The 17,462-nt window shown below is 42.7% G+C and overlaps 1 protein-coding gene across 1 annotated transcript in view; it reads left to right on the plus strand.

Annotated features, from left to right (window-relative positions):
* LMNB2 (lamin B2) overlaps window positions 1-17,462 on the plus strand; it is a 44,157-nt gene that overhangs the window by 1,463 nt on the left and 25,232 nt on the right. Inside the window, exon 2 of the mRNA XM_074928252.1 lies at window positions 11,986-12,122. Within this exon, the coding sequence (XP_074784353.1) occupies window positions 11,986-12,122 (137 nt within the window). The remainder of the gene's footprint in view (window positions 1-11,985; window positions 12,123-17,462) is intronic.

Below are 17,462 nucleotides of genomic sequence, written 5' to 3' on the forward strand. Positions count from 1 at the left end.
GTTTAGCCAAACGTTGCTTCTCACCAGAGGAGATCTTTCTTTGTCCCCAGAAATGCTAGAAATTGAATCCTTGTAGTGTGAGCTGTTCTGATCTGCTTCCTGTGATCTTGGAGGGAAAACTGGCTAATCCCCTTTTCCTAAGACATGTTTTGCTTTTCCCTCTTCTGTTGTATCTGCTTTCCCCCAGGACTCTCCTTCCCATATGGAGGAAGGATGTAGTCAGTGACACAGCTGGGGACAGTCCCACCCATCCTGTACCAGCCCAATCCCCCCCCTGCTCCATTGATTGGAGTCACTCTGCAAGGTATGGTGTCCCACCTCTGAGATGAAGTTAAACTTCTGTGGAAAGCCTTTACTGTAACTTGTGTGATTCAATGGATTGCTATGCCACTGTGTAGGCTTTTTTTTTTTTTTTTTTCCCATTTAAGGGTCTGGTTTGATGATAGAGCTAGTGGGAGAAGGGTTTGAATTAACTTAGTGTAAGCAAACCAGATATGATAGTGTCTTGTTTTGGGGAGTCGTTGGCCTACCTGCAGTCAGCATATATTCGGGATTGAAGTACCTTTAAAGTCCCTTTGTACCACTTAATGATATATTATAACTTCCATGTTTTCAAAATAACTTGATTTTTCTAGACATAAAGCTGGCCACATCACTTTTCCTGTGTGAAATCATGCTATAAACAAAATAACCATGTCTGGTTCAGGGAGCTTGTAAGTTACAGATTGCTGGAGGCTAGAAGGAGCGTGCATTTTAAACGTAGGAGGCACAATGTAATTCTAGTGACAGCACACATGTAATGAGTAAGAACAGGACAAGCAGACAACATAGATATAATCTCATTTTTAATATGAACATAAACCCACTCCTAATAGCAATTCTGTGTTACCAATTCTGGAAAAATACTCTGCAGTAATCAGAAAATAAACTTGAGGATTTTGATATAAATATCTTGCTTTGTTTGCCCATGAGCTTTCTTGGTTCACTTTTCTTCCAAACTTCAAAAAAAGTCCTAATTCTTGGATGTATTCTAACAAACTTTGTCAGGATTCCTCAAGCTGCTCTTTGATAGGTCAGAGACAATGTAAGATGCTTCAGCTAGTCTCTGGACCACATTTGTTAAATGTTTCCCTCATCCCTTTAGGACATCTTATTTATTCTTTACATGTGTCCAGAAAAGCAGACTTTGCAGTCTTACTGTTTTGATGTAGGATAGTGGACAGTGGTTTAGGACTGTGGGAGCAGTAAAACTTACAATGACTGTCAGATATTGGATTTACTGGAATTGGAGAATCCCGTCCTTTCACTTTCAGGATCAATCTAGTAAACTGGATTTTCTGCTGACAATTCAGTTTTCTTGTTACGCCGTTAGAATATGTGTTCATAAAATGATTAGGTTTAGCATGAAATAAGATATTATTAAAAAATGAACCCTCCAAACCCCACAAAAAAAACCCCAAGCCCAACTAACTTCTGTCTAGAAGCACAGTTAAACATAGTCTGGTGATATACTGTTCTGGCTGCATCATTGTCTTTATCTTTAGCTCTACATTCTTAATATATATTCTTTTCCCAGGGTGTTCAAGATGCAAATTCCCCTTGGTTGTCCTCAACTGTATGTAAATTTTACTCAGTGGTTTGTGTTTTTTTAGCTGTCTAAATATTTTCATATTTTTGGCTTATCTCTGGTAGTGGCAGGGAACATCATCTGGTAGATAGAATAATGCGTGTTGTGGGATGGCAACAGGAGTGGCTGCTCACCAGTGGGCCTTATGTTAATGCCTGAGACTTGCCTTGAGAGCAGGTGATGTATCCATAATCAAAGGCAAATGGGAGGTTGAGGATTGCTTTGACAAGCAGTAGATGAGAGCTATCATGAGAGGGGTTTATCCATTCCTTGTCATTCCAGTATCCCACAGTGACCATGTCTGAGAAAGGGGCTGGGGGAGACCATTACTGACATCATCTCCCCCACCACCCCTGCATGCATGGGAACAAAGGGTTGGCACGTTTCTGATCTTGTTCTCAAAGCTCTGGTTTAGGGGAATATCTTCTAGATGAGAGAAGTTCTGCTGATGCTGTTCAGGCAAGGACTGTAATCACTGTTGTGCCAGAGACTCTTCAGTCATCAGCAGATCAGGATGTTCTTTTTCCTTGTTGTTCTAATCACCAATCTGCAGAAGATAGAAGAAATCAGCCACTTTATCCTCCTCCGTTAGGCAATCTCCTTAGTTTTGCAGACCATGGCCTTGGAACAAAGTAACTCCTGTTGTTCTTTTTGAGGAATACAGGGCTGCCATCCCTTAACAGTAGAGAAAGAGGAACTTTGAGGAAGTTGAGATTCATCTTTAGTCCTCTACTATTTTTCCTGCTTTTCCTAACCCTGTCCAATGCTGTTCCACCTCTACTTGTATGCAGTAGCCCTCTAGAGAAATAAAAATGTATACAGTGAGCCCTCAGACAAATACAAAAATAATTTGCCTTTGTAGCTGGGGGAACCTATAATTATCCTCATTCTTTCTCTGTTCCCTCTTTTGCCTGAATCCCTGCCTGTGACAGAAGAGAAATTTAGCTCATCCCCTTGTTTTTGTCCCTCCCTAGTATATGTTCTCACTGTTGAGGTCACTGTTACAATAACGTGATTTGTGAGGCTGGGAGGGGAAATACTGGAAGGGATAAGAGGGAAAGACCTAGACCTCTCCTCAGTTCCCTTTCTGCTAACTCCCTGCCCTCCCTTGCAGTACTTACATGGACATGGGAGGGGTTACTACACTGTTCTGAGGACATCCTACTCTTCTCACCCACAGAAAGGAGAAGTAGGGAGGAAAAAAAGTGGCTGAGGCTCCCAGGGATCTTCTCTAACAGCAATTGCCCTTGTGGCAAAAGCAGCACTTGCAGGGGGTTCCCTCTTCACCTGTATCTTCCCCGATCTGTGGCTGTGGTTGCAGGTGGCTGCAATCTTGTATGTCAGAGCCATCAGAACTTTCACTGTAGTCTCACCGGATCTCCGCTTACCTGCCAGTACTGCAGCTACTGTGCCCTTTGTGTGCATCATTTGTAGTACCAGATCTACTGTTGTGACCAGGATATGTGGGTCTGGTGTTGCCTACTTGCCATATTCAAACTACGTGTTCAGATGTAGGTGTGGATGGTGGGTCACTTGAGAGTTGTAGCCGCCAAGATGTGAGCTTAAACAGTCTGGCACTGTAGACATCATCTGGGAGGTGATGGTGGTGATACATAACAGTCTTCACTGTTTTTGAGAACCTGACTGATGTTCTTGGTGAGTCTGAGCCATAGCTGACTGGCAGTCCTTTGTGAATCTATAACTGGGTGAATAAGAACATTGTATACATAAGTATTGAGCCACACCTGCTGGGAATATGTTTTGCACATTAATGCATGCTAATGAGATTAATGTTTCATCGCCAAATTTGTCTAGACTCACTTGTGGGATGGGGCATGATTCTTGCCTAGAATGGAGGTTTGTTGCCTTCTTGGCATGTTCCCTGTGTCTTCACTGAGTGATGTCTTGCAGCTTTTCTCAAGTGATTGCTGTGGGAGGGTCTGTGTTCATGTCTTTATCCTTGAACTGCTGCACAGTGAGTTTTGAGTGCTCAGGACAGGTTGGTAGGTTTTAAAGAGCATCCAGCAGTCCTGCCTTTCAGACTGTGCTATGGAAACATTTCTGGTTCCTTGTCCCCTGTGTTGCCCAATTACAAACATGAAGGCTCTTTTGCCAGCAAAAGAGGAAAAAAGTGAAAACATGTGCATAGTGCAGTTTGTAGGGTGTCCAACTTGGCCTCTGTGCAGGAAGAGTTTGGCTTGGTGCATACTGCCATGTAGTGGATCAGGCTGCAGCCTGTTTTCTGGTTCCTGCTGAACTCTGTTTTGAGGGTCTTGGCTTTATTTCTTACATCATCTTCAGGTGGGTGGCATGGTGCTACATTTTCAGAGTAGAGGGATGCATTTGCTGGCCTAACCTGTCATCTGGAGAGATTTACTGCTTTCCAGGGGCTTCCATTCTGGATGTTGTAGACAGGCTACTGAGACTCACTTGGCCATATGACTGTTATCTTCTGCTCTTCCACGTAGGCACCAGTGATACTGGTGGCGTGACCTTAAAAGGATCAAACATGACTACATGGCTCTGGATGATTGTTAATGGCATGGGGGCCTGGGTGATGTGGGAAGGGGGAAGGGCTGAGCAGATCCTGCAGAGCCATACTGGATTGCACAACTGCTGTTGGCAATGGGAATTTGGTTTCTGTGACCATGGAACCGTCTTTCAGGAATGACAACTGCTTCAAAGAGACAGGATCCACCTGACTAAGTAGGGCAAATATATCTTTGCCAACAGAGCTGGTCAACCTGCTGAGAAGAACTTTAAACTGGGAATGATGGGGGAGGGAGAGATTCGTCACCAGTAAAGTCAGGTGAGGAAGTGGATGGGGTAAGCAAGCCAAAGGTCTGGGGTTTATGTGAACAGAAGAGAAAGCAACAGAAAAAGGATGAAATGGAAACACCCCAAGCATAGACATGTGAAGAAGGAAGTGCCTACAGGACAGCCTTGTGGGGAAAGCTCTCCTGCCCTTCCTGGGGAATCCTCACACTTGGGTGCCACTCTGCAATGCCTGCAACACTGCTGTGTGCAGCATGGGGGACAGGCGGGGGAATGGGAAGTCTGTGGGCAGTTCCAGAACTCACTGAGATCTGGGATGGCTCATGTGAGTGGAGTGCTGTGGTGGATGGATACAGGCTTCTCAGGAAGGTGAGGAGGGGGACTTGCCCTTCATGTGTGAGAGCAGTGGGAATGCCTGGAGCTCTGCCTAGGGACAGGTTATGAGCTAGGTGAGAGCTTGTTGGTTGGGATTAGTGGGCAGACCAAGATGGGTGACATTGTAGTATGTGTCTGCTGCTGACCTGATCAAGAATAAAAGGTAAACGAGGCCTCCTTCAGTCAACTGGAAAAAGCCTCACATGTGCTAGTCTTCATGCTCTGCTGGACCTAATACTTAATAAATATGGAAGAACTAGTCAGGTTAGGACAGTGACCATGAGACTGTGGAGTTTGGGATCTTTAGAGAATGGAGCAGAGCAAAAGCAGAACCACAACCCTGGATATCAGGACAGTAGACTTTAGCCTCTTTAGGGCTCTGCTTGGAAGAATCCCATGGGTTACAGCCCCAGAGGGAAAAGGGGTCTGTGGGAGCTGGGTTGATACTTAAGGATAACCTTCTCCAAGCTCAAGAGTGGTCCATCCCAACAATCAGGAAATGGAGCAAAGGTGGTGGGAGACCTGTATGGATGAGCAGGGAGTCCTGACTAAACTCAGACATAAGGCAGGCTGATGTACTCAATGCCTTTGTGTGGTCAGACCAGCTTTCAGGAATCCCAGGCTTCTGAGACCAGAGGGAAGGTGGCACAAGGAAGACTTGCTCCTGGTAGAGGCAGATCAGGATAGGGAACATCTAAACAAATGGAGTATAAGTCCATGGGATCTGATGGGCTGCACCCATGAGTGTGAGGGGGAACTGGCTGACATCATTGCAAGGCCATTCTCAGTTATCTTTGAAAGATCATGAGGCTTATGAGAGGTTCCTGAAGACTGGAAGAAAGCTAATGTCATCTTCAGGAGGGGCAGGAAGGAAGATCCAGACAACTACAACCTCAACTCAGTTCCTGGAAGGTGATGTCTCTTTGTGTCTCTTATCTCTATGACTGCTTGGACTCTGCATGGCCTCTCTAGGAGTACTTGGTAGGGGATGTTGTTCAAGCCTTTTGGGAGTCCTGGCAGACTGACTTATCTCAATCTCCACTTTCTGAATGCTTGTTGACTTTTCAAACCCTTGTTCAGGTGCTTGTTCCCTTGTCTACTGCTTCTCTTTTAAAAAAACCATATTGTGTGACTGTTTTTTCTCCACTCTGTTGTGCTTATACATGCACCCACTACTTCTTTCTTTACCAGATCTGTTATGAATACCTGGTTGACTGAGCAAGTCCAGTAGGTTGTGAAACTTATTTTACACGGGTCATAGTGATTCTTCCTCAGTACATGTCCTGTAATTCTGTTCTTCAGGTTAATGTCTACTGTACTGCCATGGACTTCAGAGCTTAGTGATAGGTAGATTCTATTCTATAAACTTCTGTGGTATGAGTCATCTTCTAATTCTCTAGTACAAAGTGAACACTAAATGAGAGCTTAAGTAACATATTGATTGATTTAGTTCAAAAAGTGGGCTTTAGAAAGCTGTTAATACTTTCTAAATGTGGTGGTTTGTTACCACTTGTTTTGTTGATCTGTTCTACGATACTTTCAACTGATGCTTAAGTGCAGAAATCTCTTGAAGATTCCTCTAGTGCAAATATAAGTAAAAAAAAAACCCTCAGAAGGTATGTTTTCACCATAGTTTTTTAGGTGTTGGTTCCACATAAACTGATTGACTTGGGCCATAGACTGCCATGGATCCCTTTTTCATGAGTAGAGCAAGAGTAATTGCTTTCTACAGCATTCATGAGTTCTTCAAGCTTCATTTTTTGGCTTGCCATGTTGTATTGTGATTAACAGAAGTCATGATCAATTTTACTTTCTCGTCTCTACATGACCTTAGCTTTTTAAAAAAAGTTTTACTATGTCTCATACACTCCTTGTTTTGGTCATCTTAAAATATTTGGTGTATGTGGTCTTTTTAGCCTATGATGATTTCTTTCTACAATATTTTTCTTTCTAGAAATATTTTATTTTTCACTTTTTTTTTCCTTGTTTTAACAAAACCACAGTGTTCCCTAGTTGCCATGCTGAAACAATTGCAACAATTGTGGATTTTTTTTTTTTGGCTGAAACCAGGTCAACTGAAGTTTTTGACATATCTTGGTGAATCTGCTCCTATGTGGTGCTGAGAACCAGGTGAAGAGTTGCATTCTCTCTTGTGGCTTCCTGAATTAGCCACTCCATGGCACTTGCTACTAGTGTGTGAAAATAACAGCTCAGGTATCACATCTTGGATTACAGTTTGGGCTAATTGAAACCTGATAGAATTACTCAATTTATTTTTCCTCTCATATCCCCTAACATCCCTGTTTTCCTTTGTAGCTGTTGGTCAATAATCACTGTGTAAATCAATGTTGTTTCTGTATTCTGAATTCTGCTTGCCCCATTTAAAAACATCTAGAGCCTGGAAAAAGTGTGTAAGGAAAGGTGTAAGGAAAGGAAAGATAAGCAGAGCAGCAGAATAATTTCTAACCAGGAGCAAATCTGCAAAAGAAATGAGAAGAAACCTGAGGTCTCTAAGTCATGTGTCCAAACAGAGATTGTCTAGCAAGCAAATATTCAGCATTTCTCACAACACAAAAACTAAAGGCATGAAATGAAATTATCAAGCAGTAGGTCTTAATCCACCAGTTGTGCTTGTATGATGCACTCTGTTGTGGAAGCCAAAGGATGAAGAGATTTACAAGAGGATTAGACAAATTAAGTTATAGAATCATAGAATGGTTTGAGTTGGAAGGGACCTTAAAGCTTATCCAGTCCCACCCCCCTGCCATGGGCAGGGACACCTTCCACTAGCCCAGGCTGCCCAAAGCCCCATTGAACCTGGCCTTGAACCCTTCCAGGGAGGGGGCAGCCACAGCTTCTCTGGGCAGCCTGTGCCAGGGCCTCACCCCCCTCACAGGGAAGAGTTTCTTCTGATATTTAATCCAAACTCCCCTCTTTCAGCTTAAAACCATTACCCCTTGTCTGATCCCTACCCCCTTGATCCAGAGTCCCTCCCCCCTTTCCTGCAGCCCCTTCCAGCCCTGGGAGGCCGCTCTAAGGTCTCCCCGGAGCCTTCTCTTCTCCAGCTGAACCCCCCAACTCTCTCAGCCTGTCCTCACAGGGGGTGCTCCAGCCCCTGATCATCTTCGTGGCCTCCTCTGGCCCCTCTTGAGCAGGTCCGTGTCCTTCTGCTGTTGGTGCCCCCAGAGCTGGACCCAGCACTGCAGGGGGGTCTGACAAGAGTGGGGCAGAGGTGGAGAATCCCCCCCCCTCGCCCTGCTGCCCACACTGCTCTGGGTGCAGCCCAGGACACAGGTGGATTTCTGGGCTGCAAGCAGACATTTCTGGCTCACAATCAGTTTTTCATCCATTGATTCCCCCAAGTCCTTCTCCTTGGGGCTGCTCTCCATCCCCTCCTCGCCCAGCCTGGGTTTGTGCTTGGGATTGCCCCGACCCATGGGCAAGACCTTGCACTTGGCCTTGCTGAACTCCATGAGGTTTGCACAGGCTCCCAGCCTGTCCATGACCCCCTGGATGGCACATCCCTTCCCTCCAGTGTGTTACTGCCCCAGATGGCTCAGGGCTGTCAGTGAACTTGCTGAGGGTATCTCGATCCCACTGTCCCTGTCTCCAACAAATACATAAAACAGTGCCAGTCCCAACACCGATCCTTGAGGAATGCCACTCAGCTTGGACATCAGATGTTGACCACAACTCTGAGTGCAATCATTGAGCCAATTCTTGCCCACCCAGTGGTCCATCCGTCAAACCGTGTGTCTCCAATTTAGATACAAGTATGTCATGTGGGACAGTGTCAAAAGCTTTGCACAGGTCCAGGTAGATGACATAGTATTTGGTAACTACTGGTTTTTGGTGCTTGGAAGCAAATTTGGCTGCGTGCTTTTTTTTTTTTTAATTTTTAGAAGATAGGAGTATATGTGAGTGAAAAATCATTGTATTTTTGACTTGTTCTCTATACTTTTTCCCTTTGGTGTTTTCTACCAGCTGCTGCTCTTACTGGCTTACAGTGGAACGATTGGCATAGGCTTCAAGGATGCAATCTTTCTCAGTTGTGGGGAGCAGGAGACAGTGGGGTTGTGGTTTCTCATCACTTTGCTTGGGTTACAACAAATGAAGGAAGGAATTTGAATTGATAGGTTCTACTTATAGAAGATGACAAAAAATGGAAGATGTTATCAGACACGTTCTGTCTTGTATTTGGGTGTGTTTAAGGACAGGTCGACACTGTCTAGTGCACTCTGCTTAGAAGTGTGATGAGACAAAGAAACCAGAAATGGGCCTTCACAGTTGTCAGATACATTATTCAACTTCCTTCTCTTGTTGCTGTGGTTACTGGGTGTTTTTCCTTTTTTTTTTTTTTTTTTTTTTTTTGTCCAGGAGGGGCATGTGAGGTTTATTCTATGAGGTCCTGCTGTGGATTAACAGCATCTTTTATGAATGGCTGGAAGTGTCGCTGTACTAGAGACCAAACTAAGTAGCAAATGTAAAGGTGTTAATAAAGGGAGGGAGCAGAAGGTGTAGAGTTAAAACAAAGCAAAATCCTATGTGTACACTAAACAGGGGCACTTTTTGGACCATGCTTCTCTGGAGATTTTTCAGAGTGAGTAGACTCTATGTTAAGTTCCTTGCACTAGATCAGAGTTTCAGGGAACAGAAACAATTTCCAGAATTCCTCTCGGTGCTGGGGTAGAAGGGTGCTTTTAATCAATAACTGTCTTGGGCTAGAAGTGTTGTCAAAGCACATAATCCCAGGCTAGTTCAGCTGAGCTGGCACTACTTACTTTCCTTTGCATTTGGTTCTCTGCTTGACCAGTGCTGAAAATAATCAGGGTTATTTTTTTTATGATCTAGAAAGACCATCTTGAACTGTCCTCCAATTCAGTTTGATCATCTAAAACTCCTATCAGTCTTATTGTGAGTCCATATTCTCTTTGCATCCTGTTGTTAGAGTTCTGGCAAGGGGTTTTGTTTGGGCTGGGGTTTTTTTGCGGTGATTGAAAGTGTTACTGCTCCCAGCTGTCTGCTGCCTCCCTGTGCTGGAAGCTGCAATGTGTCCTTATGTCTCAGTTATTTGTCTGCTCAGTGCATTAGCTTAAAATCCTAGTGAAAGTAGCTTTTTGACTAACACTTTGGACTGTGAACTGGACCTGTGTGTTTCCTTCTCGTGGTTGTTACTGGAGTAAGAGCAGAGAGGAGGTTAACATGCTGCAGGAGAAAAATACATACTCAGCTACCACAACTGGTTCTGCTGTGAATGAATCAGTCCTTTTAATTAAGCAGCAGTCTCTGGTTCTCTTCACCAACAGGTTCTGAAACACCTTTCATCATGCTATTGTTAGCTCTATCTGGCTATATTGTCTCTAGGCGGGAGTTGCATTAAGTATTTTCTGTTTAGAATATTGTTGTTTTAGTGGTGTTAAGTTCTGTGTTGTCTGTAATGCTTCAGAAGCATAAATTATTTACTGACTGTTGTAAGTATCACACCAGCAACATCTTTTTGTGTCAATATTTACAAAAACTTAAGGGAAAAAGGCTTTCTTCCTTTGTACCTTGGCATGCAATTCCAGTTTATGCCCTGGAGTCCTGGGAAGGGCTTTGTCCTTGTCCTGCACTGTGATTTCGTGTGTCTCTCTGAACCTACAGCAATAGAGCCCCAAGTTCCTGGTAGATGTCCTAGGGCAAGGATTTTAGCAAATTTAAGAGTTGATAGGTAGATGGCCTAAAGAAGGGCTTACCTAGAGAAGTGTTGTAGATGCAGTACCTGATGGTGGCAGAGTCAGTCCCTGCCTTTGGGCAATTGTATTTTGCATTGCAGTTTGCAAATACTGTATTTTCACTCAAGGATCCTCCAGAATCACAGAATCATCTAGGTTGGAAAATACCTTGAAGATCATCTAGTCTAACCATTAACCTAATAATGAAAGGTTGTACAGCATTAGCATCTCCAGGTTTTTTTTTTTTCTTGGCATTGTGGAGTGCTGTATGAAAGAGTTTAGCATAGTCACGGCGTACTTCTTTGTAGAACTTCCTAAATTTTGTAAGTGATAATAAAGAGTTGTGTTGGCTTGTGCTACAGACAGCCTCTGGCAATCAGCTATGGAGAAAAAAAAAAAAAACAAACCACAAAAAAAAAGCCCTTTAAGTTGTATAAAGCTTGAAAGAATTAATTCTTTAAAGTAAAGAAGATTGCATGGATAGACAGCCAAGTTGTTTCTGGTATGTGGTATGCTTGTAAACTAAGGCTTCTCAGCCCTCATACTGTCATACTTTAGTTAATTTCAGAACTTTTATGAGAATATAGTCTATCAGGAACTTAATTATATCCTGACTGCTTTTAATCAGTCTTTTTGAAGACCAGATGGTTGAGTCTGTCATTGGTGTCACTCTGATGTTGAAATAGGCGCTCCTAGGAATAGCACAGTTTGCTTTCTTGTTTCTATATTTTGTGTTTTGTTATGAAATTTCTCTTCCTAAAGTTGGTACATTTTGCTTTTGGCTTTTCTCACTCCCTGATTGCTGTTTCTGAATTCACATTAGTAAAAGTTCTGGTATCCTTTCATAGAAGCAATAGCAGTAATCTTATATGGCCTTGACGCTTTATCTGTCTGATATGCCTTTCAAATAATCTTGCATTCTAAAAAGAATAAAGGTGTGGAAGACTTTGAGGTGCCTTGCTGTGGTCTGAATAGCTGATTATGTAATATATTGAGTTGGGACAGGGAGATGTCTATAGATCCTTATCCTCTGAGGTTAGGAACAGGAGTGGAAGCTCATCTCTGAATAGTTCACATTTCTGTAGTTCATCTAGTTTCAGATTCTTTTTAGCTTTATAGTGCAAGAGCAGAAGTGTCAAATTGTGCCTCATACCTGTATGCCACAAAATAAGTTTTTAAGTGTTTAATAAAAATCTCTCAAAGCAGCAGTATTGGAAATAAAATCAAATAATTTAAGATCTGATTGTAGTGTGTACTGATCTTCAACTTATCTATTTGGAAGACTCACATACTTCAAACACAGTATGCTTTGTTATGTCCCTCTAGGAATAAAAATTAAATCTTGTCTTTGGGTTTAGATCACATCTAATTGCAGGTGTGTATTAATTTAAGTGTTTGATATAGAATGTTCTTAAACAACAGAAATCATGCTTTGTTTCAGTTCTTTGGTAGTCTTTGGGATGTTCTCATATCTGAATACTTTCTTCCCCCTAGGTGAGTGGAATCAAGAATCTCTATGAGTCTGAACTGGCTGATGCTCGAAGAGTTCTGGATGAAACTGCCAAGGAGAGGGCTAGATTACAGATTGAAATTGGAAAACTGAGAGCAGAACTCGAGGAATTCAATAAAAGGTAAGGAAAGTAGTACTCCTTTTGATTTTTTTTTTTTTTTTTTTTAAATTAGAATGGGCAATATTTGCAGTGGGAATGATGTTATTGATCCTTCTTAATGTCTTTTGGAAGCATTGCAGATCAGTGAGAAGGTGCAGGCTTGTCAGAGGGAAATTCCTCAGCTTGCTGGTACAGCTAGTCAGAGCAGATAATCTACGAAGGTATTTGTAGATACAAGTTTAATATACGGTGATTGGAGCAATTCAGACATCTAGAGGCTGAAATGATCTGTTTTGTCTGCTTCTGTCCTATTGTACCTTTCCTTATGTGAGCATGCACATATGCAGCTGCTTGGTAAAGTGATCTGAGAAACTGATCTAGATTAAAATTGACCCATCCAAGGAAACGAATTTTTAAATATTATCAGTTTTATTGTGGATTCACTGTCTTGACTGATGGCAGAAATAAAGAAAAAGAGTGGACCTGAGCAATTTGGGAATATGGAAGCAGTGTTGCTTTGAAAAAACATGAAGCTGCAATGTAAGTGTGTTAGAAAAAGACCTTGTACCAGCTACATTTTTAAAAAACAAATGCTGTTCAGTCTGTACCAAAGAACTGGCTACATTATTCCTACTAGGAAATTTTTGTAATTCAATACTGTTTAGTAGTTGAAACTTCATTTAAAAATGTATATATGTGGTGGCAAAACTAATTTTTTGCTTCTGATTGAATTTTGATACCTGTTTTAGTACATAAAATTTGGGAATTACAGATTTTTCCTGAGCATGTCAGTATGTACATAACCTTTATATGAACACTGGCCATAAAACTGCTTTTAATCTATCAGTGCCAGTACAGTCTCCCATCTTCTTTCATTTCCATCTAAGTGGTTATAAAAGGAATGAAGTGTTTCCCTTCCTTACGTTTTTTTCTGACTTAGATAATTGATTTATGATGAAGTACATCTTGTTTTCTCTGTAAGCTTTGCTGTATCACTGGATCTTCAGTGCTGAGCTCTATTGTTAAAGTCAGCCATTGCAGATATTTTGTGGACTTTGCCCTAAAATAACTGTCCAAGTATGAAATAGCTGTAGTGTAAGCATCTCTAGTTGAGTAAGTCACAGTAAAGCTCATTGAACTTGGTGTACAATTTGTATCAGAAGATATACCTGCATGTGGTTAGATGATCTGCGTGCTAAAATTTACAGAGTTACCTAGGCCTTTGTTAACCATAAAAATCCCACTATGGTAACTAGATCAGACATAAACCCCTAAAGTTAAGGGAGATGATTAGCACCAAGCCCTACTGTCATGTTCCTGTTGGGACTGATCTCCCTCTTAAAAGCCTTAGACCAGCGGTCCTGGCATTTATTTCAGATAATATATTTTGTGTGGCAGTCAGTGTTACATGGCCGTCAAGGTTGTCTCTTTTGTCTCAGTGATAGCAAATACTTCACTTGCTTGACTTTTAAAGCAAGCTCCAAAAGAGAGCAGCAGCAGTAACTGGGTGTTTGGTTCACGTCTCCTGTTCTGCATGATGATTATTTCTGTATTTTGATTAAGGTATCCTAGTCAGAAGTATCTTCACTTGCCAGCTAATAAGAATTGGTGCCAATTGATTCCGTTTCTTTAGGCTTTCGATAGCACTAAGGGATTTTACAAATACCTTGTTGTAGAATGTTGTGTACTTAAAGTGATGGAGCTAGTATTTTTCCCTTGGGTCACCTCCCTTGTTCTTTGTTTGGACAATGGAGTTACCCCTTACCAGTCACTTCAATGAGTGGTTAATTCTACCAGACTAATTTCAAATGTTTTTTTCTGTTTTCTGAGATAACTAAATATGAGGAAAATAAGCCTGTTTTTCTCTCTTGTTCTTACAGTTCACAGGAATAGAATTGAATTCTTCCTGACTTGAAAGTTTCTTCTACCAGATTGCTTCCAGTCCCTTGAGACACCTGTACTTGGAGTGTTCTTGGGATGCCTAGCTTGGGTCATGTGGAAAGTTACATCTGTGACACGGCCAGATTTTAAACATGATTCTTGCAAGTGCAGCTTTTAAACATCTGTTTGCACAGTGTCCTCCCTGCCCATGCTGACTATCAGATGGTGCTTCTCACAGGCCAAGCTTGCTTCAGTGCTTTGAGAGCTGTGTATATTGTAAGAGTAGGTTAATGAGTAATTTTATGTTCACTACGATTACCTCAGTCTCTCGAGCTCATGACAGAGGAGAGGCTTAAGGATGCCAGCACAGTCTGCCAGGAGGGATCCTGGGAATTGCCACATCATCTCTTGGACTAGGTTAGGTTGCTGGGACAGGAGATAATAGACTGTCTTGGGACATTTCTCCTCTGGTCTCCTATATGAGAGGCAGAAGAAGAAGGATAATTGGAATAGGCAGAGTGGAAAAAAGATTAGCTTGAAAGGATATCTGGGAAATGTTTCTTCAACATTAGAATGAATTGAATTTTAATTGCAGAGTCACAGGCTTGCAGGGCTTTTCTAGCTATAGGATCCAAATATAGCCAACCTACTGCTTCAAGAGCTGACTTCCTCTTTCTTTTTTCTCCTAAAGCCTGGGTTTGTGAACATGGAAAGCCCTGAAGGCACCAAGGATGCTCCAGGGAGGCCACAGGGTGTAGTGACATCAGATGTAGTTTGTGTCCATAGCAGCCTGAGCCTTACCCTGCTCTTAGTTTGTTCTGAGGCTGTCTGCTTGCACAGCTCCAGTGGAACTGGGAAGCAGCTGTGTGTCTGGCAGCAAGACCCTTGGTTGGTACACAGGGATCTGGGACAGGGCCTGTGATCTAGGAAAGAACATGTTTTGTCTGTCAGTGTACTGGAATACAGAGCAGGCACTTACAGTTATGTCCTTCTGCATCTTGTTCAGATACTGACAAGTGATATTACCCCAGTATTCTGTGTGAGTTCAAATTCAGCTCTTGGAGTTTGGATGCCCTGGCATGTATTTTGGTCATTTTAGTTTGTTGGAGGTTTTTTTTACTTATATTAATGATATTCTAACATTTTCTGGGTTGTTTTTTTTTAAATCCTTGGGATAACTGGACATCATGTTGCCTAGTAAGTCAGCACGGAGCATCCCAATGTATTTTCTAGGGCAATTTGTATTAGATTTGACCAAAGGTCTACCTAGCCTGGTAATCTGTCACTGCTGGAAGCTACTCCTAGACCTCTAGAGAAGAGTATAAGAATGGAACATGTGTAACAAGGCTTCTCTGCAGTACTCTTTCAGTCTTCAGCAATTCCCTTCAGCTAATGGACTTCCTGAGGTCCAGCTGGATTCTGTTTAGCAAGCCTTCATGGGGTTTTGTTTCACAGGGTGACCAGTATTGTGAGATCATCTGCTTGTAGTGTTCTTAGACTTAGCAAGGGGATTCTGAACTTACCTACATCTTGTATAAAGAAAAACATGTTTTTGAGTGTGCCAGCCCAGCTCCATTTGTTCATTTATCCACTAGTTTTTGCATTCTCCTTCATACCTCCTAAGATTTTCTTTTTCAAGTGGAAATGTCTTACTTGCTCTTTCTAAAGAAGCTGCTCAGTGCCGTCAACGTTTTACCCTCTCTGTCATTTTTCCCATTTTAGTGTTTCTTCTTTGGGAGGAAGGCTGCAGAATTGGAACTTAAAGATATGGTTGTACCATAACTGTTCACTGTCTTGTTCTGTATTTTATTTACTAGTAGTTTCTTAAATACAGTTGCATTTTGAGTGCTCCTGAGATGCTGATGTGTGAAGAAGGGTAAGTTCCAGACAGACTTTTACATCAGACTCGGATGTCTCCCAGGACCCCTCAGAGTTGCATGGGTGCTACAGAATCTAGAAGTGTTTTGTGGTAACCAGATCTGCCATGGCCTCTTTGGGCAAAGGTAAGGCCCTCACAGAGCCCTACTGTGCAGGGTTCTTACCCCCCTTACCTTCCCTTTACCAAAACCTTTACAAAAGTCAAATTGACTCTGAATCTTCAAATTCTTTTATGCTTATGCATGTGCCCACTACTTCTCTTTATTGATGCCTTTGTCTAATTTAACCCATACAAATATAATGGTCTGAGTTTCTCAATTTGAAAAACTGGTATTTCATTTGTCATTTTCCTTATTTTAACATATTGTCATATTGGTCAGGTCCTGCCAAAGCTGCCTTATCCCTCAGCTGCTTTTAACAGGGCACATACTCCAACTCTGACCACCTTCATGGTCTCTGCTGAACTTGCTCCAATTTATCAGTGTCTGTTGCACTGAGGGGGTCCATAATGCCACAATAATGGACACAGAAGTGATCTGCTGAGTGGTGATCAGAAGGGGATAATCACTTCCCATGATTTACCAGCCATGTTCCTATTAATACAGCCCAGGATGCCTTTAGCCTTCTTTGCTTCTGTGCCCTGCTGGTTCATAGAAAAGTTTGGGTTGGAAGGGACCTTTAAAGCTCCTCTAGTCCAACGCCCTGCCATGAGCAGGGACATCTTCAACTCGAGCAGGTTGCTCAGAGCCCTGTCCAACCTGGCCTGGAATGTTTCCAGAGATGGGGCATCTACCACCTCTCTGGGTAACCTGTGCCAGTGTTTCACCACCCTTACTGTAAAAGATTTCTTCCTTATATCTAGTCTAAATCTATCCCCTTTTAGTTTAAATCCATTACCTCTTGTCCTGTCTCTACAGGCCCTACCTGGTCTGTCCGCATCTTTCTTATAAGCCCCTGTAAGTATTCAAAGGCTGCAATAAGGTCTTCCCAGAGCCTTCTCTTCTCCAGGCTGAACAACCCCGACTCTCAGCCTGGCTTCCCAGGAGAGGTGTTCCAAGACTGATATTTTGTGGCCCTCCTCTGAACCCCCTCCAATAGGTCCACGTCTTTCCTGTGCTGAGGACTTAAGAGCTGGATGCAGTACTCCAGGTGGGGTCTCACCAAAGCAGAGTAGAGGGGCAGGATCACCTCCCTTGACCTCCTGGCCATGCTTCTTTTTATGCAGCCCATGATACAGTTGGCTTTCTGGTCTGCGAGGGCACATTGCTGAATCACATCCAGCTTTTCATCCACTGGTACCCTCAAGTCCTCCTCTGCAGAGCTGCTTTCAATCCCTTCATCCCTCAACCTCTACTAGGGGTTGCCCTAACCCACGTGCAGGACCTTGCACTTAGCCTTGTTGAACCTCATGAGGTTCATGTGCACCCATTTTTCAAGCTTGTCAAGTCCCTCTGGATGGCACCCCGTCCCTCAGGTGTGTCAACTGCACCACACAGCTTGGTGTCATCTGCAAACTTGCTGAGGGTGTGCTTGATCCCACTGTCTGTGTCATTGATGAAGATATTAAACAGTACTGGTCCCAGGATGGACCCCTGAGGGACA

Source organism: Athene noctua, chromosome 27 (genome assembly GCF_965140245.1).
Source record: "Athene noctua chromosome 27, bAthNoc1.hap1.1, whole genome shotgun sequence".
Lineage (NCBI taxonomy): Eukaryota > Metazoa > Chordata > Aves > Strigiformes > Strigidae > Athene > Athene noctua.